Genomic DNA, 26,468 nt, shown 5'->3' with positions numbered 1-26,468 from the left:
ATAGAAATTGATCCGCCAATCGGCATTTTGTCGACGTAATATACTCCACCAGGCTCCGATTCTTTGGTTAGAAGTACTCGTCCCGTACAAGAAAAATATCTTACAATTTCATTGTTACTCAGAGCATGAAAAAGAACTTATATTTCCTCTATCACTGTGTTTTCTGTAGTTAAATCGCACCTGTACCTTTATGGACAGCCTCCTAATTGTTCAACAGTATCCAAAAAATATCTCGCAATAATTTGTGGATTGTGATTACTTTGACTGACCTCAAGACCCAGAATTCGTTTTGAGAACTCATCATTGCACCATGTTTTGGAAACCCAAAAGGTTTGAGTTTGTCGTAACCGTATATATGCTAAACAAAGTTAGGTCCAGGTGTCGTTTATCGACATCTTATCAAACGCCTTTTTCTTCTTCTTGCTACACCGTCCGGATCTATCATACGTAAAAGTTCTATTACACTTTTCCGTGCGATAACAAAACCAAATTCAGTAGTCAGTCTTTTCCAAACGGCACGGTCCTGGTGTTTCAAACAAACAGTGGGTATTTTGTAGAAAGCCTTGAAAAAATCCCAGATGTTTATAAAATTATCCTTAAATGTTGGAAATTAACTTGGAGGGGGGAGGGGCTCTAATTTAAATGACTGAAACATTTATAGATATAAGAAAATAATTATAAAAGGAACAATCGATTAATTAAATTTGAAAATAAAGCTATAATTTAATAAAAATAATGGATTAAAAGCGATCTTATTTATGTAAGTGACTTTATAGATGGAAAAAGGCTATGTTTCACAAGAATATTCAGAATAAACAAAGAATAAATCAAACTGGATAGCTGAAATCAATTTAGTTGAGATACAAATACCGATAAATTGGGCAGCCATCTTAACGTCGGAAAATTATTTAAACAGCACAGATAATATGAAAAGGTTGACCTATAAAATTAAACCGTTTTTTTAAAAAATGTTTATTTATGTCTCTGATAAGTAAAAAATTTGAACCAGCTTATCATGCTAATGGACCAAAAAAATGGCTACGTATACTTGATATAGACGATATGCTATATCAAACGAATTTGTATGAATTTAAGGTCAAATACTTGAAAGAAAATAAGCATAAAACTTTTAGGTGGAAATTACTACAACATATTATACCTACAAAGAAACGTTTATTAATGTGGAAATTTGCAAAGAAATAGTTTTTTTGTCACTTTTGTACACATAAAGAAGATTACGATCACTTCTTTATATGGTGTTTGTATTTAGAAAACTTTGTGTATCTTATTGACAGCTATAATAGCCAGGGATGACTTTTTAATTATTTTGTAGTGAAAATAATGAAGATGATATTCAACCCGGTTTTTGATTGGTTTCGTGTTGCTTAATATGTGGTTTTTAATGTTTTATTATCTGTCTTTTCGTTGATTTTCTGTTTTTATGTCACGGCTTTGTCAGTTTTTTCTTCAACGTATGAGTCAAAATATATATATAGCGGTTCCTATCAATGGAATAACAATAGGTATTTAAAAACATCACCTGATAAAGTCTTTAGGAAAAGCATGCGCACTTAAAAATTGGTTGAATGCAGTCGAAATCAAGGAAATGGCATACAGAATCGTCATATATTGTACTCGATCTTTCTTGAATGTAGTAAAAGCTTACATAATGATCATAATTTTGACTCAGAAAAACGAACTTTTTACTACATTTTGTAGTATTCCTATAAGCTGTCAATTAGCGAACTGATTCAAGAAGAATTGACATACATAGTAATTTAACAATCCTTCAATCGTATAAGTAAAACTTTGATGAATAATAATTCAGTAAAGCTATTAAGTTGACTTCATTGACAGACATGTTTTTAAATAGAATAACATGTCGTCCGGAGTTCTGCTACACTGTAACCAACACATTAAAAGTTCGTCTTGTAAAATTGTATTCAAATCAGAGACAATTTTTTTCGTACGGATATTCATGTAAAATTTGCCACTGAAAGTTTAGCATTAACCAATCAATCGATGGTTTAAAGAACACAACGAAAGAGAAATACATACTTTAGATTAGGTACATGTTTAGATCAACCACTTGGTAATCACTTGCCTGTTAACACTAGATTTGAGAGATCGTCAATTCGGATCTTAAATAAAAACGATAACTAGTTTCAAATACAAAGGTAGCTGATTTTTTTCTGGATAATACGATTCCATCACCAATAACAGTGGCCACAATGATATAGCAGAGAGTGCTGAAAGTGGCATATGACGCACACAATTAATCAATCTTGTCAAACTACTTTTAGTCGTTGACCTATCATTGGTCATCAGTGGCAAACAAAACGCATATCATACTGAAAAATACATGTGATGACATAATATACAATCAAAGAAAAAACGGGTGGATCTCAGAATTTTAACTCTAACCCGAATTTATACTCAAACTCGCAGTTTCACCCGAAATGTAACTCGACCTCTTACTCGAAATTATATTCAAACTCGAAGCATAACTGGCCTGGAACTTAAACTCATCTTTTAACTCAAACATTAATTCTAACTCTAACTCAATGCATATATGGTAAGCCACACTCTCATTTGTCAGCTGGTAAAAACTAGCGTTAACTAAAATATCTTAACATATACAGCAGTGAATATTACATATGTAACTGGACAAGAAAGAAAACAAAAACAGATCCGTTTATTACGGAAACTTTGACCAAATTTAATGACCATACGTAAATAGTTGCTACAAGTGTTTTTGACGTACTGAAAATGTGTCTTACACTGCATTTCAGGTTTTACTTTCCCGTGCGAATAGACGTTGTTAGTGATATGTTGCCCGCAGCCAAAAAGGCAAGTGCTACTTTTCAGACCGGATACTCTCGGTTATTGTATGTTAAATGACTCGATAGAATGATAAACATAATAATGAATAATCAAAATAGCTTAAAAATGTCCAAACATGATATTATAGTTTTAAAGTAGAAATGTTTTAATTCAACCATGGAAGAATTATATTGACAGGAACTCAAACGAAAAATTAGCACATTCCCATCCCACTGATTTCTTTTAGAAAATAAAAGGTTCCGACTCAGTTTGTCAAGTACGTGATAACTCCTTTGTGGGGTGTCTGCGCTGCCGCCTTCGCCTGTTCTGTTAACTGAAGCTGGTCTTATCACGTGATTTGTTATCGAGTGTCTTATTTACCTACCAATGTAAATAAAAACGGAACCTCCTGTGGTTATTTGTGAATCGCCACATGAATAACGACACCTGTTTCCGTTCAATAAATGAAGGCAAAGACTGATAAGATCTAATATCGGTCCATATTCAGCAGAATGACATAAGAGAAAATTAACTACATTCGGAAAAAAGGCAAGATTATTTTTGGTTTTGTTTAAAATGTTTTAAACATTGGAACTTGGAAATTTGGGAGATATCCGATATTAAAAACTACTTGTATCTAATGTCGGGTGCATGCGGAAATAATGTGATGCACGTGTAGTGTGTAAGATGGTGAAGGATAGCTCAAATTTAAGTTAAAGGTTGTAAATTTTTATCGAATGTTAGAAGAATATTTATGGTTATCTCTATCGTCTCAATGTAGAAAAATGTTATTAACGTATTTATCAAATATGTTTTAAAGCCTAAAAGAGGTTAATAATTACACGCACGTGATGACCTCTACATAGCATGTACCGGGTTACGAGACGGATGAATTTTTACACCTTTAATTATAATTCCAAAGTTATAAACAACCTTAAACCTTTAACCGAGATTGCTCTGACGTCGGACAGGGTTTTTTTGGGGAATGGCTTAACTTTAAATATTTCTGTATGCATTTAAAGAACGATCACCATGATGGGCCTTAAGCAGTATAATATGTTTTATTCTTAAAATTTTATCATGGGAAACAAATTTGAATTTATTTCTGTGTTTAAATGCTTAACAGTTCTGAAACATCTTACATAGTATGTCAAGCAATTTATATTTTTGTTTCTTGTTGATTTGCATGAATTATTTGACTTTCAGTAAACAATTGATTAAAATATTTGTCAAAGTTAGCAGTAACACGCGATAATGATTGCTGATAAAAACTTTTCTGTTTACTGTTTATAAGAATTTCACGGTTTTCAAGCCTAGCATGTATATTTTTAACAGTTATGCAAATTTAGTCAACGGCCCTCTCATGAATGAAAATCTTACTATTTAAATTGATTGTAACTAAAACTGAAATGTTCATCGTTTGTGAGTATTTTTTAATCTCTTCCTTTTTTTTATTTTTGAAAACAGTCGCGGGGATTTTGTTTGTTATTTTTTTTTTGTTTTTACGCAGCAAAACCCGTCAATACTGACATATTTGTCATTTAGTGACATGGTCAGTAAATGTCATTTCCTTGACAATTAAGTACACATCCGGTTATTTCGGTATGTTCCGTAATTACGATCAATCACGAGATTCCAAAAACTTGATCGGAACCCATGCATCCATATGACATGTCAAGTTAATTAACAGATACTTAACGATTTTGCGGCATCGCATTATACACGTTTGAAGTCGGTTTGTTGGAGTTCCTGTCAATATAATACTTCCATGATTAAACCAATGCAAGCGTTGAACGAAATGCTGTTATGCGAGCATCTTCTTTCTGTAATTAGTATGATCTGTCTTCATGCAAAATTGAAATGAATTATTATTACTACTTAAGTAGTGTGATTTCTGTTTTAAGAGGAGTGAAATAACTTTTATGGTAAAATTTAAATATTTTGTTTGAGATATAAAATTCTAACGAAATATATTTTGACTTTAACTGCTTTTTAACATGTGTAAGTCTTTCAATTTACAAAGCGTACATATTTAATCAAAAGAACAAAACATGTCAATCAGTTTTCCATTCATCATTAACACATGATTAATGAATTCAAAAGAAGAGTAAATGAGACAATTCAAAATAATATTTCAGTAGCCATTACAAAACATTTGAACAATGAGTGATATTATTAAATATATACTTGATGTATTATGAATTTTACAATATTTACTACCCTGAGTAATAAGTGAAATGTAACAAGGAACATCATGAGGAGCTTGGACTCCTGAAGGATATTGTACATGTTGTAGCAAGCCAGTTATGACACAAAAGGTTTTATTATGTTGTTTAAAAAAAAAACCAGTTGCAGACATAGCTTAACATCTGGATAACAAAGAGCAAGTAGATATGCTAATATAAGACTGCAGCAATGCCTTCGGTGAAGTACCAAACATATAGCCTTTACGGAGGTAAGAGCGTTATGGAATATTAAGCAAAAATACTTTAGTAATAAAAGGTTTGGCTCCTAAACGTCAACAGCGTGTAGTATATAAAGGTAAAACATCATGAAACGCCTTAAAAATCAGAAGTATCGCAAAGAACGGTTTATACCTATTGATGTCCATTGTTTACATCAAAGATATTAGAGATTAAATTAAGTCAAAATTGTGCCTTTTTGCAAATGACAGACTTTTATACTCGATTGTAGGTTTTACCGATGACTGCAATCAGTTACATAAAGATCTTGACAAATTGGTTGACTGGGCAGCGTAAAGACAGATGAAATAAGATGAAATATTCAGTATTCCAACAAACAAATATATGTCTATAATGCATAAATATCTGAAAGTTTGCAAACACACATTTAAATGGAATATACACATCGATTACATTGTGACTAAAGCACAAAAAATCATTAGGCTACCTGAGGAGAAATATCCATAAATTTCCGTAAGAATTTAAGAAAACATGTCTGTCAAATATTTCAAAACTGGAAAGAGAATGTAACAAATTGATTGCATTGATTAAATATCTTGAAACTGGCGAATTACCAGAAAATCAAAAAGAGGCTCGCGATATATAATATGAGCAAAACCATTACATATTAAGTTAATCTAGTGAGTTGATTCGTCAACAAAGGTAAAAAAAACAAATGGGTTACCAAAGGATGAAAGCATGATTGAAAATGTCTTTGACGAGATGCCTTGTTAGCATATCAAGACCATACTGGTCATACTGGAATTCAGCGCATATATGCTGCATCACATCTCAATACTACAAGTTTAGAACTATGTAACGTCATGTGATGAATATGCCAAAGGTCATACAACCGACTCACTATCGCTCAGCACCCTTTATTCCTCTTCACATTGAAGATACACTATATTGATGACCCATAGATATTTTAAGTTGCAACTCAAAAACCAAAACAAACGGAGGCTCCAAAACTTAATATTAGTCGTCTATAGTTTCTCGAGGTGGTCTGAATGTTTCTCTCTTAAGACCCAAGAAGCAACTGAAGTTGCAGACGTATTGTATAAATAATTAGGCATTATGTAGATTTGGTGCTCCAAGGTCAATTTGAATTAACAGAGATGCTATTTTTCTGAGTAAGCTTATTAAAACTTTATTTGAACTTTTTGAGGCTACTAGGTATCCTTTTAGTTCGTATCATCTTCAAACTAATTTACCATGTCAGAGAATGAATCGAACAATTGCCAAAACTTTACGTACATTGTTGGCTAAAGATCAGTCAAACTGACACAAGTTTATTCCTGGTGTAATGATGGCCTAACGTATGCCTACTGATACTGAACCATCTGGTTATTCTCCATTGCATATGTTGTTGGAGGAAAAATGAACTTGCAATTTGATATTTCTGTTTCAATAGAAGAAGGAATGACAAAACTGCTAAAGATAATCTCTATACTCCTTTAGAAATTGTAAAAGATAGTTGAAAATATTTGAAGATATAAAGCATGTGAACATCAATAACATTCTGGCTAAAGTTAATCATTAGGCTTCCTGAGGAGAAATATCAAAACAATTCCCAGAAGAAAATAAGAAATGAGCATACCTTGTTATTGTACGAACAAACGTTGAATATACGAGTAGTGCTTGGGATCCATTCCATGAAAACCACAATAAAAATATAGAAATGGGTCATAGAAGATCAGCCCGTTTAATTTCAAATCAAAACAGAAGGGAACCTAGAACCTTATTAACATACGAAAGAATTAGAGATCAAATGAAAAATAAATCGACTTTGCCTGTTTCATCAAGCCACACGTGATGAAATAGTCATACATAACCCGGTTTATATAAAACAACAATCAATAGGTACACATACAGTGTATGTCCTCATACAATAAAAAAAAGAACAGCTTATACAATTTAAACTGTTCACACCAATGCTCTGTAAGCACCAACCAAGTTGCTCTACGCATAGTCTCAGATTTTCTTAAAATTTTGTTGATAGCTTTCGATAATCATATCAGAAATATGTAGACAAAAAACTTGTTTATGTCCTCGTTGCCATGGTAACGGGTCCCTTTGAAGATTAGCTCTAAATTGGATGTTTTGAAATTAAAATGTGAACAAGTTCAAGCATTTATCATGCACAAATTTCAATTGTGATGGATATAGTAGTATTTGTTCATTTGAATATAACATTTCATTAGAAAGATAAAAGATAAAAATGTATTGTGATAAAAAGGGGGGAAGATGCCGACAGTGTTAAACATAAGCAAATTTAAGAAGGCAAATTTGGCACCCATTAATAATATCAATAAAAACTATCAGTGCTGTCTAGTAATGAGTTATAACAAAATGTTTGCGATTCAGGTAGTTAGTTTGGTTGCAATTGGAAACTGAAACTGTCAATTTTGTTATTTTGTATTTTGATAAAGCATTTTGACCTTGTTATAAAAATATCTCATCAATTGTGACAGATAGAAGATGAGCAGGATGAAATTAATGTGAAAGTTTATTAATGACCTTGACTTTTGACATGGAGTACTTTTTTATCAGATTTTGTCAGAAATTGAATCAAATAGACGCATACATTAATATAAAAAAAAATGCTAAGAACGATTATGCTTTTAGTTGGTCACAAGATAAATTATCGTGTCATGTCAAAAGTTCCAAGCAAAAACCACTATTTGATATAAAAGTACGTAGCAATCATACATACCTGGGTTCAGAACAATTTTTGTGCTATTACTAGTACTATAAAAATCCCTGTTTTTGAAACACATGAATATTAACGTGACGTTGTGCTGGCGTTGATAGGGATCGTTATGAAACTTATATCATAACGTCATTTTTTATGCAGTTGTTACTCTGTACCTCAATGTTGCTACCGTAATACAAATATAAAACTTCTGTTTCCTTCTAAATATTAGGGTGCCATTACTGCTAAAAACTACAAAATTGAAAAGAACACGTTCGGGACACAGGAGCGCTCTCACAAAGCTTTTTGCAGAAATTCGAAGAAGTGAAATCTAACGAAAAATTCAACAGTAATAAAGTTTCGACCATTGTGGATTTGATTATTGATAAGCAAAGATATTTGTCGGACTTGAACATTCTTATTTAAGTCAATTTTTTGGTAGAGGAACTTGAAGCGGAGATGTCTAATTCAGATTTGTATGCTATTATTTTAGAGACGAACATCTCTTTAGACAACCACCCGTATTAGCTATTCACTCCCAACAACATACAATTCACTTAACTCTTTAGGTCAAAGTTTTGATGTAAACAGAAAACAAACAGCAACGTTCAACTCACATGTACGCGCATGGTCATTTGTCAAACAGCAGTAACCAATTTCACAAATTGAAACTTTCAAAATTAGATGGCAACATTCTCAACTGCCGAGCATTCTCTGAACACAGCAATAAATAGTACTTCCGCATTAACAGACTCCTAGAAATTAAACTCCTTGAAAAAGAGAGGCGAAAGATACCAAAGGGACATTCAAACTCAGAAGTCGAAATAAACCGACAACGCCAAGGCTAAAAAAGAAAAAGACCAACAGAAAAACAGACAAACAGACAAACAATAGTACACTAAACACAATATAGAAAACTAAAGACTAAGCAACACGAACCCCACCAAAACTGGGGGTGATCTCAGGTGCTCCGGAAGGGTAAGCAAATTCTGCTCCACATGTGGCACCCGTCGTTTTGCTTATTATAGTACAAACCCGGTAATAAGTCTTATTCGGTAGATCACATTCTAGAAAAGACACTACCTGAAATCACTGCTTAAAAACGAGGCTTTAACTACAGTTTCGGGATTTGCACTAACAAACAAATTTTGATTACAGTAAAGCTATATTTATATCAAACTTGCCGTTCGGACAAACTCAAAGATCACGCAACTAAACATGCAGACTATGTTAGCTCTTACCGCACCCAACCATACAGTGCCTTCATGCCACAGATTTTATGACAAGTCAGAAACGCTCATTAGAGGACTAGAATCACAAAGTCAAAATCGGATGGTGCATTACTTATACCTGTTATGCCTAACAAACTTCCGAAAAGAATTATAGAAAATATTACCCATGAACATGGATTAAAAGAGTGGTCTCTTGATGAACTCAGACAACGCTTGTTTAATAAGGTTCTAGATGGGAGGTTCCTCATTTCTGTATACTGTGTATGTACTTTTTTTTCGCGTGTACTTATTTACGCGCAATCGGTATTGCCGATGAATTCGCGTGTATTTAATTTCGCGGATGTGCCGTAAATATCAAAACATTAATAACGGATTTTCTTTATTAAGTCAATAAAGTGAACAAGAGTTCTACTTTGAAACCGCTGCATGCCGGATGGCTGGTTCATGCATTCCAAAACGTAAAAGAAGAAACTTTGAAAAGAGGATGGGTTAAAGCTGGGATTTCCGATGTGTGTGTGTATAAATAAACTATGACATTTGAAACCTTATTATTAGTCAAAACATACTTGTGTTCAAAAAAGTTTTGTATTTGTAAATATGTTTATTAAATATTTAAATTTTCATTAATTAAGTCTTAATTTGTTAAACAAAATATAAATTTATGAAAAAAGGTCAGTGTAATTGTTTACAAAATAAACAAAGATTACTACTATTCAATCAACAAAACAGTAGGAAAGAGATTATTAAATTGTAGTTACACAATAAAACTGTCAGATCGGCTTGGGTCATTATTTGTTACCTTTTATCCTTAATTGATTTTCTGTATGGATCAATGGTGTTGTTTTAACAGTTTCACAGTCCAAATGAGGTTATGTTAAGGGAAACCAGGTGAACGTTGTAAATTCCCGAGAAGATTATAGGTTTTGAAGGTTTAACATTTATTTTAGCTGCATTTGTATTCACCATCCAGACCCTCTTTAATGAGATAAGTATACTAAAAGTCGGACAAAAAATTAATCTAGAATAACACGAAACATCGTATATCACAGTTTATTTTGCGAAAACGAACAGACTGAATAAAAACAGAAAACCACATAGTAGTAAGGTATCTGTACAGAAGCAGAAGCCATGTATTTATTGCAGAGAGTCACATAGCCCAAATAAATATATAAAATATTTAGTTAGTATGAATGCAAACATGGCCTAGCAACATTGTTGAGGGTATTGTTCTAACTTTTTGACCTGATTATACGGTTAGCAGTAAAATCAGTTACCCCTTACATGAAATGGGTTGATGGTTGCAGAGAGTTGTTCTTAAGGTGGTACCTAACACTACAGGGAGATAACTCTGTAAAAATCAGCTAAACGTTTTAATTACGTTGTATTGTTAAGAAAATATTAAGCTTCTCAATGATCAAAATTGTTGTTTGTCAAACTGCTATATAACCAATGAGATTTTTCTGATAATGTGGTTGGTTCAAATTTTTTGAAATTTTTATATTTTTGTCAAAGGGTCAAAGTAAACATTTGGTCAAAATTTTATGAAAATTAAACGAGCCAAATTAATATTAGTCAAGGTGTTGGGTACCACCTTAAATACAGATGATTCGAAGGTATTCAAAAAAATCCTCACATCTTTTTTAACAGAGTATTCAAACAAGGAATAGGTAAATATGTTTTTAATATACACCATATTGCATAACTAGACTTGCTTAGACACTTTGCAACTAAACAAAGTAGAAAGCATTCAGTTGTTACACGATTTTCAGTTGATAATTTAATTTGTATCTGGTATTACATTGTTTTGTAGGTAACATGAAAGTGTTCCATTGTACCGAAATGACCATTGTATTCCAATTATAATTTATAATGCATTACTATTTTGTATCAAGACAGCACACAGACGAACACAACAATCATGCTGATAAAAGAAGAAAGATAGCACTCCTGTTGCAAAAGGGATTTTTTCGAATAAGAATATTATTTTGCATCTTGTTTTTTGAAGTGTTTCACTTTCCAATGTTCTACCAATCCACCATTTTTAGACATTGACAGTCACTTCTTGTCAGATCAATGTATGTATCCCAAGGACAGCATATGCATTGATAGATCAATGGTGAGATAATGCTTATGTCATCACAATCAGCCAGTATATGTTGCCCGTTTCTCTTTTCAATTCTAAAAAATATAAGCATGTTTCGGATATTCATTATATTTTAAGTTATGTGTAGTAACTGATACATTTAATGTAAGAAACAGATTATTTTGAAGACGTTTACATACAATTGAATAATTCATAACTGTTTCGTAGCTTTGTTTCAGACAGAGTCCTCGATCTCTGATACATTATGACGTAATATAATAAGGTCAGTGTCAACTAATTTGCATGTGTCACCTTCCATTCGAATCTGGACTCTGTAGAAAAGTTACATTACGGAAAAAACACAATCGGTAAACTTACAATTCAGAAGACGATGCCAGTCTCTCAAGAGCTAAGACATGTCTCTGATGAGTTGATTAAAAGAGGACGACTGCAATGTCCTTACATCTAAGACACGTCTCTCAGGAGTCGATAGAATAATTATATCGGTCAACTTATCCGTGAGCATGCCAGTATAATTTGTGTTGCGTCGATTTCTTCCTAAAAACAGGGCTTGGAGAGTTTTGGCAAAGGCTCTTATTCCTGTTAACTACGTACGTATAATGAGAACATGCACACAGTTGACATATCAAAAGCGATATAAAACGAATTGATTAAATGTTGATTGACGTTGATAAACGGGCTTGAAAAAGAGAGGATCTAAATCAACGTAAACTGCTTTTATATTTCTTCTAGGGTAACACAACCGTAATGTAAATTGAATTTGTCAGTTTTGGTTACATTCAAGATTCAAATTAAATATCAGGTAAAAAAAAAGTTCTCAGGTTTATAATTCATTAAATCTCACGTTTGGAACCTTTAAAGACGATTGGCACTTGTTTCTCAAACGGATTACTCAAAAGGAAAAGTCCCTAATCAAATGGCAAAATCAATAGCTCAAACACATGAAACGAATGGATAACAACTGTCATATTCCTGACGTGGTACAGGCATTTTCTTATGTAGAAAATGGTGGATTAGACCTGGTTTTAAAGCTAGCTAAACCTCTCTCTTGTATAACAGTCGCATCAAATTCCATTGTATTGTATTGACAACGATGCGTGAAAAAAAACCAAAGAGACATAATATAGTAAAAATGTCAAAAATAGGGGTACAGCAGTCAACATTGTGTTATAATCTTAATCACTATAAAAACAAATATGTAACAAAGAATCATAAAATGGCATATAGACCAAGCATATTAGCAAAAAATTAAAGACAAGAATACACAAATTTACCATAGTACAATAACACAATGACGGGATGTATAAGTACAGAGCCACGTCATATATGTATCAAAGAAATATAAAAAGTCATATAGACAAAGCACATGTATAAACATTGACTTTTGTTAGGAGATATATGACCAAATGGGACCTATGCAGAATTGCTTAATTTAACTTTGGTTAATTTTTGCCAAGGTATTCTACATGTTCTATGAGTTAGAGTGGCTTAGATTATGCTACACATTGCGTACTTTTATGTATACTTAAATGATGAGTGGTGAAAAAGCTTTTTGATACCAAACGTCTTATTTTATACAACTTATCAAACCAGATGGGTTTTGTGTTGCTTAGTCTTTCCTTTTTCTATGTTTTTCTACTGAGTGTTGTTGGTAACTCTTCTCGTTTTAAAGTTATATAGTAGTTAACATATACACATATTTTCAACACGGTAATCTACTTCCTTGTTTACTTTTAAAAACGGGGGTTCTTGATTCAACTTTTACATTTAAAGCACTTGATTTTGTCAGTTTTATGGACTTTAATGACAAATAGAAAAATAAATACAGTACGTCATCGATTGGTTTGCCCAATTAACGTGTTTTGGATCAATTGAATAATAATTATCTTGTACGCCCAAGACCAACGTTTAAAACTTGAGTAAAATAAAAGAGAGGATATAATATCACAACATTAACTTTAACATACTTTATGACATTAAGCAATATATCATCACTAAAACGTTCAAAGTTTGGTGATTATGTTAAACGCAGTTATCTCATCAAACTTGAAACTAAGGATACATAAGATACAGTTGTCTGCCTGATATCTTAATCATCAGCTAAAAATTCTCAATGAGAGTCGGTGAGAACAAAAATTTACGACAGTTTCCCAATTTTAAACTTTCTACTTCTACATTAATGCAGCAACATTTCAGCAGTGCTTGCATATGGAGCATATATCTCCCAGTTGATTCGAAATTCAAGGACATGCGTTTCCTATCATCATATCCTTGATATTGATTTTGCTGCTCACAGGGATGCTATTATACTAAGAGTTCCAAGTGGTGAAGTTGAAGTTATCACTTCGAATATGTTACGAACGCTATCATGAGTTGGTTGGCCGTTAAGGAATATCGGTTTCATAGATGACAACAAATATGATCTAATCGTCGTTACCATAATCATGTAATTTCCATTTCCCCAAATGAGACCTACCTAATTAGACCAATTACCGGGTTTGTACTTATATGAATAACATGACAGGTGCCAAATTTGGAGCAGGATCTGCCTACCCTTCCGGAGCAAATGAGATAATAAATGCTTTTGATGGGGTTCGTAATGCTCATTCTTTAGTTTTCCATGTTTTTTTTTTTGTTTTTTTTTTATCTTTCGCCTCTCTTAGATATCATTGAAACAACAATGTCACTTCAATCAAGTTTGTCGCTTAGACATTTTAAATTGTGACATTTTTGTTTGTAATTTTTATGTTAGCTCGATTGTTTGCTTGCTTGTGTTTCCTTTTAAACCAATTGCACTTATCTGATTTCTGACAGTAGTTCAATATTATTTTATTGCGTGTTTACAGGTTTAATTTTTCATGCATGCTTTTTTAGTTGTTTGAATTAACATACATTAAATATTTCATATCATTCTAATTCTTCGTGTAACATAAATATGTCCTCCATGTCAAAAAATGGATGACTTTTTTTAGGCAACAGAAAATCATCAATGTCAAAATATCAAAAATCTATTAATCATAATATCTTATTCTTAGATAAAATCATCCGTTGCTTTTTTTCAAAATAATATGAAATCAATAAGATGGAATCTAATTCTTTACTAAAATAGCTATATGACAAACTGGTTGCACATTTCTACGTCATTTCGTATCTGGTAGACATCACATTGGCAATCATACTAAATGTTCTTACTTTTTGGAGACATTAACTAAAGATCGGTATACGACTTATATATTATATACATTAAATAAATATTTTATTTAAATATAATTTAAAGTTTTCAATGACGTTACGACAACTACACCTTCTACCAGTACGGATTATGTATTGACTTTCGTCCTATTCTTGGTAGGTTGAACCTGGTTTATTGGCTAGCCAAACCTCCAGCTTTATGACAATGTTAAAAAAATATCGATGAAATGACAACACTACGTGACAGAAGTACAGCACAAACACACGCAGGAACACCCACCACAGAAAAACTCACAAACGAACAACACAAAACGTGATTGTCCTTGAAGATGAAAAGTGTTATCAATTGCAAAGTGTAAAGGGCACAAGAAGCTTTTAGATTCGGTAGAAAAGGTAGATATGGAAACTGTAGTAGTATTTATGATTACTTCTGCATATCAACATTAAATATTACTCCTCCGCTTATATCACCCATCTAGGTAGCGAAATAATTGTTTATAAGTTCAAGTGTAATCAAGTGGTTATAAGTGAATTGGACAAGGAAGTTCGGTTTAAGTGTACTATGTTCTAAAAACATCACTTATCTCACTACCATTACAAGATTATAACTTGCTAAATAATCTTTTTTTTTTTATGATTAACAATACATACTATCCTCATATACGAAATCAAAATCATCTCGTTCGTGTTTCCTTTTTTAATTTATCTTCAATAGGAACGCTCAAACCTAAATTTAGAAGCCATGTATAATATATCCATACGTAATGAACTACATGACCAAATTGGACCTAACAATAATGACTAAATTTATCTTACATGTAAGTCAATTTTTGCCAAGCTTCAATATTCTGTGAGTTGCAGTGGTTGAGATTATCAAAAACGTAATTATTTGCATCTTAGGTTATACCTGTAGCCAGTTTGAGTTCTAGAATTCCTGAAACATAAAGTCTACAGACTCTAAATCCTATATACATGCTAACTGTATATGCCTTTTTATTTTTTATTCGATTTATTGTGTCACTGGCACAAGCTTTTCTCATTGAAGATGTAACCGCCATTGATGTAACATTTATATTTGACACGTGCTTTGAAAATGAAAGCAATGAATAAAACAAGACATATTTAGAACATTTTCTCATGTACATGATATATGCCTTACAGATATGATTATATAAAACGTGACTGTCCTTAAAAAGGACAAATGTAGACAATTGCATAGTATAAAAGGCACATGAGTGTTTATGTTTCGGTAGAAAGGGTAGAAATGGAAACAGTATTAATATTTTTATGATTCATGCATAACCACATTAAATAATACTCCTCAGAATTTCTGTTAAAATATAAATTTTGTTTGCTGAAAGGTTATCGATGAAATATAGACTTTTGTAAAGGAATTTTTAAAGCAAATAGTTTCCTATGCTTTTTTTTTTTGTTGAAACGTTATATTTACTAGAACATAAATAGACTACAAAAATCCCTGTTTCGTGGTTTCCGTTGCTCAACCATAATTTTTGACTGATATTAGCCTAGAGTTCATACGATCCAATACGTGTATATTATGTTTCTTATATATTGTTAATTTTTAAGACGAAAATATTACGGAAGACCGAGTTTAAGTTATACATTGATTGATAGTTGGTTGCTTAACATCCAGTGACAAATATGTCATGCTTGTTTAGGACGAAGCTATGCACTGAAACCTTGTTACAATTATTAAATGATAATAATGAATACAATATTTATAGAGCGCATTATAAAATAACAACAATCACGTTATTAATCGCAATTCAGCGCATTACATCGAAAAAAAAAGTAAAATATAAAGCACCAACTAATACTTATCAATCAAGCAGATAAAAAAATGCATGTACCCTAAAATATATAAAAGGTCTAAAATGAAAGAAACCAACACAATGTCCTTGACATATTTAGTTGTAGCTCAATCATATATTGTTTTTCGATGTGTGTTAATTTTTATAATATTAACATATTTGTTCACGTGGAGGCGATGATAATGAATTCGCTGAACACTTGAACGGAAATTGATGAACTTACATTCGTCTAACACTATAAAGCAATCTACTTATGTATACTTAATGCCACTTGAAACCTCATCGAATTTATCATTACAGACTTCCCGAATTGTAACGAAGAAATTTTTGAAGGCTTGATTATGACGAAATACATTATTAGCAAACTTTCCTCAAACACAATAATTTGTTTATGGAATTATGCAGTGCACAAATAATCTTTTCAACTCTGTAAACAATGATCCGTTGAATATCATATATAGGCAAGTTATTTTAATAACTTATTTTATGCAGATGACGGAAATCTTTAGTTTTATTCTAATTTAATTTTTGCCTTTTCCTTTGGGGAGCCCCTGCACTAGATCTTGTGTTGCAGTATTTACACTACACGTCACAGTTTTACACATTCTTGATAATTGTGGTGCAGGAAAGAATTATTTTATTGCATCTTTCCTGGTGGCTTAGTTGACCCTTTTTCTAGGCCAAGCTATTGTATTATGTAATATGTTATGTAATGTGTTATCAGTGTTTTTATGTATTTTCATTCATTATTATCGTGTTGTACAGATGTATATATATTGTGTATTTTGATATGAAAGAATTTTTTACGAATAAGTTAAAATTTTGCAATTTACTTTCTAGTTTCTCCATTCATTTATACATTGCCCATACGATATCAAAAAGAACTTTTCGTCGAATTCTGACACTAACATCATATCAGATGGTTTGTTACGGTTGTAGGAAGATAGCGTAAAGGCAAGTTATTTTAATAACTTAATTTATGCAGATGACGGAAATCTTTAGTTTTATTCTAATTTAATTTTTGACTTTCCCGATGGGGAGCCCCTGCACTAGATCTTGTGTTGCAGTATTTACACTACACGTCACAGTTTTACACATTCTTGATAATCAACACGATCGATATTTATGTAAACAAGATTTTATTTGGGATTTTATCAATTTTCCCTCCCTCAATCCCCTTTTTTTTAACTCCTTTCCTTAACTTAGAAATTTGTTGTTTTGCCTAACTATGACATTTTTGGCTTGGCTTAGTTGACCCCTGTTCTAGGCCAAGCTATTGTATTATGTAATATTTTATGTAATATGTTATTAGTGTTTTTATGTATTTTCATTCATTATTATCGTGTTGTACAGATGTATATATATTGTGTATTTTGATATGAAAGAATTTTTTACGAATAAGTAAAAATTTTGCTATTTACTTTCTAGTTTCTCCATTCATTTATACATTGCCCATACGATATCAAAAAGAACTTTTCGTCGAATTCTGACACTTACATCATATCAGATGGTTTGTTACGGTTGTAGGAAGATAGCATAAAACATAATAAGTAAGATCTTGTTACACAGGAATGTCAATCAAATTTAGTCCCAGAAACATATGTAACTATACAATGTCATTTTAAGAGAAATTCGTTATTAATTTCCCTTCCAGTATGAACGAGAACTGCCCTTTATTAAAACTATTATTTAAATGTAACTGTACGCTCTTGGTTATCTTCTTCCCCAGAGTGATAAAGTTAGTACTTCGGTGGGAGATCTCAATAGTTGTGTGTCCAGTCTCGGTTAACGAAACCTTGATATTATTATTACATTGGTAAGCGATTTGGTCAAATTTTTCTGTTAGGTCAAATGCATGGTAAGTCAGGAATATGACAGTTGTTTTTCTTCACTTGTTCCGTTGATTGATAGCGTTTGATTTTGTCAGCTTCTATCGATTTCCCATTTTAAAATTTGCCCTGTAGATTGGTATTTTTGTTATACTTTTTTATTACTGGAGATTCGTATGCAATGCAGTTTCCTGAACTAGCATTTTTTATAAAGAAAACATTCGGGTCTCACCATTCTGTTTATTTATGGCAGTTAACACCATACCATTTTACTTCTTGCACTGTCCCCATCTTTTGTGAGACAAAATTTTGCAATATGGTTCAACAAAACTCAGCAAAGCACAAAACATCGATAAATTCTTTTGAGTTTAAAATCAGTATCAAAAGTAAAATCACAAAAACACCGAACTCCGAGGAAGATTCAAAATGGAAAGCCCCTAATCAAATGGCAAAATCAAAAGCTCAAACACATCAATCGAATGGATAATAACTGTCATATTCCTGACTTGGTACAGGCATTTTCTTATGTAGAAAAATGGTTGATTATTAAACATGGTTGTATAGCTAGCCAAACCTCTCACTTGTATTACAGTCGCATAAAATATCAAGTGATCTGTCATATAATAACAAAATCAACTGGTCTGTAGTGCATGCTTTTTAAAAAAAAGTGTGTACATGAGAAAAATACACATCACTTTATTTCTGATATATCACATATTTAACGAAATATTTCTTTTGTTCACTTATATACTATTTTTTCTATATGTTTTTGTTTGTTCTTAATTCAGTGTAACCTTATCTGTTTTATTAAGGAAACAGATATTTTTTGCAATATAGTTAAACAGAACTCAGCAAGTTTTGTGCTTTGCTGAGTTCTGTTGAAGTGAATAAGTTAACGAACTAACAAACTCCAATGAAAATTTAAAAAAAAGTCCTTTCTGAAAGGCACATTAAGAATGTGACCAGACTTATCATGTTTGTAAGTGCGAGGTTTCTTTCCAATATATTGTTTTCACAGGGCGTTGATAGGGATAAATTCGCAGAATACTTAAGCATAGACGATCACATTAAAGAAGGTTTCTTGGCCAATGCTGGTATGACTACTTCATACCACTTAACACCTTGTTAAATTAATTACTGAAGGTCTTCCAAAGATGCTTGCGCAGCAAATAATTAATAGATTTAAAGGATTTTCTAAAGTTAGATATTCTCAGAAGCATCATATGCATCCTGGTTGGTTAGCATAAAAGCATTGATGATTTCTGTCATTTCGAATTTGAGAAAAGACTGCAAAAGGTAAGTAGTTGCGAAATCTATAGATTATTTGCCATAATATTTTTATTGATTATAATTGAACCATTGACACAGTTATAATTTAAATGCTATTACATGTAGGCTTTAAAATGTTTGGTCAACAGTAAAATCGAGAATGATTTGTTATTTTAGAGCTGTTTATTGGAAGAAAAATGGTATAATAACAAGACAATTTTTTATTTTTATTTTTTTATATAAAATTATTGTTGGTAAATATTCGCCTATCACCTTTATTCGCACTTAATTCATAAGCGAGTCCAACTTGTTTTTTAATTATTATTTTCTTAGATAACTCCTTGATATATAACTTCAATGAAAACTGTTTCTTAATTGCCTTAGTTTTATAACGATTTGATTGATAGGAATTAATAATTTTTAATTTTCAGTGCAGACTTAAAGATAGCCCTTCAACATGGGAAGAATAATGATGATTGTCTTTGAATTGTTGTTCCTGTCTGCTGTCATGGCTTTTGATATGGTATGTATATTTTTATGTCAGATCATTTACAAGTTGGACCCATATCTGATATATGACAATTTTGTATTATTTGTATAATTTGTTTTATTTGTATTAACACATTTGCACAATTGTTAGTAACCAGCAGTTATTTTCATAAAATTTTGATCGTTTAACGATTGAATTAAAACCATAAGTATTTAGAAAACACTTCGGAAAAATGCCTGAAATCCCTTTTGAAAGACTAATGTCTTTCAAAGAGTTGCTGATAGGAATAGCAAATACTCAGGTTTAGCAATCTAAAGTATGTTAGTTCATAAAAACTGCAAATTCTTGTAATAAGCAGTGATATTAATTCGACACAAATTACTAATTCAATAAATGCATGTTATGTTTTTCCAGCCAAATCAGCATTTAAAAACTAAAAAAAAAGTAACTGTAAGTGTACATGTTACAGACAGCATGTAGAAATACGAATAAAACATTAGAAAATGAATACTTATTGAAAAATTAAAAGGTTAAACGGAAAATACCCTCCAAACTGGATCTTTTTCAATCTATTTTCTTCTCTATATATACAAGTGAGAGGTTTAGCTATCTATAAAACCGGGTTTAATCCACCATTTTCTACATAAGAAAATACCTGTACCAAGTCAGGAACATGACAGCTGTTATCAATTCGTTTGATGTATTTGAGCTTTTGATTTTGCCATTTGATTAAGGACTTCCCGTTTTGAATTTTCCTCGGAGTTCGGTATTTTTGTGACTTTACTTTTTTTTTATACCGTATTATTTCTGAAATCTATTTGAAATATCATAGTTAATAGGCTACATCTTGACAAAATTAACACTCAACATGATTAAGTGGTATCTTATTCTCCTGTTGATGACTTCCATCTTTTTCATATACTGACATGTATTTCGAGTAAATTGTCAACCGAGATAGCCTATCTTCTACTTGTCTTTCGTTTACTACTCTAATGTCAGAGTTACTTATTCCGTACTCCTTTTCGTGTGATTTGTTTTGTGTAAACGACTTATATAATATCATACGATTTATTTTAAGTGTTTGAAACTGATTCTTTTTAAATTGATGAATTTCGATCATTTTCAGAAATTTGATTATCAAATCATTGACGGGGAGGCAAAGTATTTAGAAAACATAGAAACCAATCTGGAAAAGAATATAGTGAAGATTCACACACCAGCACACAATGATATTATCGAATCATTCCAAATCCAAGACTTCCGTCAGGTTTGTAGAATAAACTTCGAGACAAGTAAAATCAACCTCCGGAGCACAGATCATATCCGTTCCGTTCCATACTACAAAAGACACAGTATATGTCATATCCTTAGTGTAGTATTGCGGAACTTATAATGAATGGATATATGAACTCTCTGCACCGGAGATTGAAGTTATAATACTAAAACAACGTCCTGCATCTTGTATTATGCAAAAAACAATAACCCACCAACATTTTCACGTTTACAAGTTTCATTTTATGATTCTTCTCCGGTCATGTGGTCAAATTGATTTAAAAGATGTCAATATTGATTCATTAAAACATTATTGGTAGCTTACTTGGTAACAACGACATTGATAATCCGGTCAATTTTACATACGAATACTTTTAATCTCTGCTTAGTTAACGTTTAATATTCTTATTTATATCATTTCCCTGGTTTCAATGGCTATTTGTTTCATTGGCAAGAATTACGTCTGTTTATTCTTATGTTGATTAACTTCCCATGTAGAAAATTAAGATTTCAACGGATTTTAATCTCGTAATATCGTAACTCACTCTGACGAGAAAAGTCGATTCATTCCATGCCAATTCAAATTGTTTAAATATTTACTTGCCTAAAAATTGGATAGTAAATTAATGACTAAACATCCAATTACTTTTTTATTGACACTATAGTATTGTGTATCAGGGTCAACAGCTGACATGTCTCCCATCCATAAATCAGTGTAGACTGAGGGATATAGACAGAGAACTCGCAATAGATGCTGGACAAATAACAGAGGCGTTTATTCATAGCTGGGTATGAAATAGTAACATTGTGTTCATAACTATGAAATATACTACGTTTGTATCTTCTTACTCTTCTGGAGCACTTGAGATCACCCCCAGTTTTTTGGTAATCTCAGGTGCTCTGGAAGGGTAAGTGGATCCTGCTGCACATATGGCACCCGTTACGTTTTACGGCAATTTCAACTTCATGTCATTTATTCTCAGTTTACCTATGTAGAAATGCACTCAAAAAAAATGGATTTTTTTAACGGAAAAAGACAACAATCGTATTACCTTATGAAAGCATTTAATGCAAATGAATACATGTATATATTTAGAAGAAATACAAAATATCAAATTTGGGTAATTTTTTAAGGATACAACTCGGAATATATAATTTTATAAGTCGTATTTCTGTAACGAGCAGAACTGAGATCGCAATGCATTTTTGATTTGCTATTGCCGAAAGGAATTCATACAAGTCATCACCTGATTTATGTTTTCAAATAAATAAATCATTTAGTTTTCATTTTCTATATAATCCTTATATAATAATGACAAATTTGTATAACCTCTGGCTTAAAACCTACGTACCTATTTGAATAGCTTTTAAGTGTAGGTATGGCATCATCGTAATTTATAAATAATCACCTGAAAAGTAGGTTATTATTATTCTATTGTCTTTTTTAAAAACATGCTCTTCTGTCCAGATATAAAAAGAATAGCTGTGTAATACAGACTACGCTTGGCCTTAAGCATCACTAAAGAGCTATTAACTGTCGAAGTGCGTATCCTTTGCAGTAAATTGGTAGCGTTAATTTTAATCTATGTGTAAACTCTCTCTCTCTCTTTCTCTCTCTCTCTCTCTCTCTCTCTCGCTCTCTCTCTTGTGTGTGTATTGCAATAATGCAACAATTAAAAAACATTATTTTTTAAAGAATAAAGGCGATAAAAGCATAACTAGTGCAGATGGGAAAGTTGTCACGGAAATGTACTATGCCGATGTTCATGACGTCATTCAACCTACTTTCCTAAAAGGGGCTGTAAAGGAGTTTTATCAGGATTTTGAATACCCACTGTACAAGGAAAAGAAGATACCTCAAGATGCTGAAGTATATAATATGACTCGCTCCACAGGTAAAAAAAAAGTTATGCGTATCAAATAAGAATTCTGGTAGCATTAATGAGTTTGTACGTCCCCAAGGTTATCTTTTTATTTTTTAAATTATGTATTTTCAAATATTTTGTCCTCGAACATCAGTGAAGAGACATGTATTGTCGAAATGAGCATCTAGTGAAGAAATATTGGTACCGTAAGTGTTTTATCAGCTACCCAGAAGTCACAGATATAGTCATTCTCTGTAAATGTACTGATTATAAAATATTAAAATCCTGAAACATTAAGGTTTCTATGCCCATGCAAAAATTACCTTAGCAAGATTCGGCACAATTTTTGAAAAAATTGTGTTTAAATGTTCAAATGTATGCATTCAATTTATATATGGTTACAAATATATGATGTATACTTGTAAAATTGTCACAGTGTATGCATGATGTTTTTGCTTAAGCGATTTGTGTTTTCTTAATTAAACGAATGATAAACTTTTGAACGATGAATATCCTTTGGAACATTTCTTGTTAAATAATTGATGTGATCCAGGGGATCTAAAAGAGAAAGCTTAAAGAGTTGTGGTACTTTATTTCAGGACATCGTGCTAAAAGAGGACTCGTCTCTTTTAATAATGACTGCAGAATGAAGGTTGTGTACGGTATTGATTCTGGACGGAGAAGCAATCATCTTAGAATATGTCAAAGGTAAGTGACACATTACAATGTCCCCTCGTAGCTACTTAACCCGAATAATTCAGTCCCTCCCAGTACTGTAAACCAACTTATTTTCGCGGATACTTTATTTTGCGTTAATCCCTTTCTAGTCCATTGCGCGATTTTCAAATTAACTTGATGTAGTTAAATAAGTTATACATATTCGCGACGATTTATATTCGCGTTATTGTTCTACTCGAGAAAGTCGCGAAAATAAATCGCTCGCGAAAATTAGTTGGTTAACAGTATTCGATCTCACCTACTTGGAAGGTTAATTGCGAGAGTTAATGAAGTTATCGTAGATCAGCGGAATATAACAACTGAATTATTCGGGTTAGTAGCTATTTTTCAATACTTACATTTTAGTTTTTCATCGGTAATTTTGAGTGGAGGGATTTTTAATTGGACAAGGGTTTTTACCATCATCTCGGAGGAGATGCTTATCTTACCTGACAATTAACGTTGGCCGTGATTGTCAGCCGAGGACACTGTTTAAAACATGGAACCGTGAATAAAAGCTTTCAATTTTATAGGACAAGAAAATTTGCTTTAATGTGTTTGGAAATTAATATTTCTTTGCAAGGACATGTATAATCATATATAGATTTGCCAAAAACGATTCAACAAGTTTGCGACGATCAGAAAATCATAAAGTTAGCTTGAAAAATTAGATAACATTATTTTCTTTGAATAAAAAGATATATTTTATTATCAATCCCTTAATCACAGTGTTTCAACCTGAACCTTCAGCAAATAACAATAAACCAATCAGAAAGTATCTCAAATATGAGAAAAGTTCCCCTAATAGTCCAGCGGATATCAGAATAATTGATCACTTTATGGTAAAAGTATGAAACTTGGCATAGTTAAAGATTAACGGGTATAGACAAAATTCAGATATGGAGCCACGATAAAATATGGCCGCCAAATTACAGATGGCCGACATAAGGTACTGAGGATATAACATCATTCACTTGATGAAGTCTTCCAATTTTCTTGAGTTCAGAAGATGTCACAAACTTAAGGAAATACAACTAAGATATGTCAATTGTTATTTTTTAAACCTATTTGGCTTACTGCTCGGAAAGAGCCAAGGCTCCGTGTTGAATACCGTACTTTGATCTATAATGGATTTCTTTAACAAATCGTGACTTGGATGGAGAGTTGTCTCATTGGCACTCATACCACATCTTCTTATATCTATATAATGAAATATTGAAAATCGTTTATTGAAAGACTTATCTTCAATCGATAGAAAAAAAAATTGCACTTTTTCAAAATTATGATGCGCATCATTACTTTTTCAAGACTACATTTATTTTGCTCACTGAATAAAGACTGAGGCTTAATGAAAAGGAAAGTGCGTTACGAGACAAGATCGATTAAGCAAAATTTAACAAATGTTTACACTCTTTGTTATGTAATAAGTTTTACATTATTTTTCAGACCAGAATATAGAAACGGAGCGACGGTATTAATAGATTCACATTACTTCACCACTGGTTTATCGATGCATGTGTTGTTCTTGGGTTACATCCATCAGTCTAGGGAACGGTGATTGTGGATGTATGAGTATGGGATGGTAGAACATATGAAGTGTAATACTTTCAATAATAGGAACATGCAAAATTATATTTTCATCTTAATAAAATAATTTCGCAACTGTTGTATTTTGTTTTATCATCATGGTTATTATCTTACTAGTGACGGAGGTCTACATATAGAAATAGTATACACGATACAAAATAAATGTGACCACCTTGTTACAACTGAGTGATTTGTAGATACAATATTCAAAAAAGCTTGAATTGAAATATGAATATGATTTTAGATATTGTTCAAAATCAGAAGGTTCACATTAAGCAATATCAAAATCTGAAATTATTACAATGAAAACTATTATGAATCTATTGAATAGTTGTATAGTAAGGTTGATACCAGTTTACTATAATAGTTTTTTGTCATTATTATATAATGTCTTTATACGTCCGGGTATATACTAACATGAACAACATGACGGGTGAAACACGTGAAGCAGGATCCGCCTACCCTTCTGGAACTCCTGAGATCACCCTCATATCATATGAAAATCAAGTACAATCCCTCCCGTTAGGGGTTTAGTATCATACCATCATAAAATATATGAGAAGAACACAACCCGTATCATGCCAACAACTGGTTTTAGAATAAATGTGTTTATTTCCGATGCAAAGACCCTACGAGTGAATCAATATTAATACCAAAATATGCAATCCTTAATGACTTGACAACAGTATCGTAACTATATCCTTTCCGAATAAGTCTGTTTTTGTTGGGGTTTCATCTTATGTTTTGTGTACTTTTGTTTGTCTGTTGGTCTTTTCTTGTTTTTGCCATGGCGATTTATTTTCGACTTTGAGTTTGAATGTCACTTTTGGTATCTTGCACCTCTCTTTTGTAGAATTTATCATAACGGAACGGATAATATCGAGAACGGAAATACAAATCTATCAATAAAAAGGATTCAAAGAACGTAAGGATTCAACATGATTTTAAAATGATTCTAACATAGTTTAGCAAGCATCTTTGTTTCGAGATTTTTACATTAGATTAAACATATTTGAAGCCGAAAATATCTTACCGCACCAGTAGCGTACATTTAGCATGTTCGCTTTGATTTCCCGAAAAGGGGGGTCGTTGGTTCATA

At 32.1% G+C, this 26,468-nt stretch overlaps 1 protein-coding gene across 1 annotated transcript; it reads left to right on the top strand.

The window, feature by feature from the left end:
* Positions 1-19,867: 19,867 nt before the first annotated feature.
* Positions 19,868-25,340, top strand: LOC127726809 (uncharacterized). Its single transcript, XM_052234262.1, has 6 exons — positions 19,868-19,961; positions 21,055-21,195; positions 21,879-21,989; positions 22,897-23,095; positions 23,665-23,773; positions 25,229-25,340. The coding sequence occupies exons 1-6, from the start codon at positions 19,896-19,898 to the stop codon at positions 25,338-25,340; spliced, it is 738 nt and encodes a 245-aa protein (XP_052090222.1). The 5' UTR covers positions 19,868-19,895.
* Positions 25,341-26,468: the final 1,128 nt, after the last annotated feature.

This window comes from Mytilus californianus, unplaced genomic scaffold (genome assembly GCF_021869535.1).
Source record: "Mytilus californianus isolate M0D057914Y unplaced genomic scaffold, xbMytCali1.0.p SCAF_18, whole genome shotgun sequence".
Lineage (NCBI taxonomy): Eukaryota > Metazoa > Mollusca > Bivalvia > Mytilida > Mytilidae > Mytilus > Mytilus californianus.
Note: the sequence above shows the minus strand (reverse complement) of the source record. Positions and strands in the feature narration are given on the sequence as shown.

What these genes read in the sequence shown, in the direction of transcription:
- LOC127726809 (XM_052234262.1), top strand. Translation starts at nt 19,896, where the DNA reads ATGGGAAGAATAATGATGATTGTCTTTGAATTGTTGTTCCTGTCTGCT. An exon ending in AAATCCAAGACTTCCGTCAG is followed by an intron (nt 21,196 to 21,878) that starts GTTTGTAGAATA and finishes ATTGTGTATCAG; the next exon opens with GGTCAACAGCTGACATGTCT. An exon ending in AGGCGTTTATTCATAGCTGG is followed by an intron (nt 21,990 to 22,896) that starts GTATGAAATAGT and finishes TATTTTTTAAAG; the next exon opens with AATAAAGGCGATAAAAGCAT.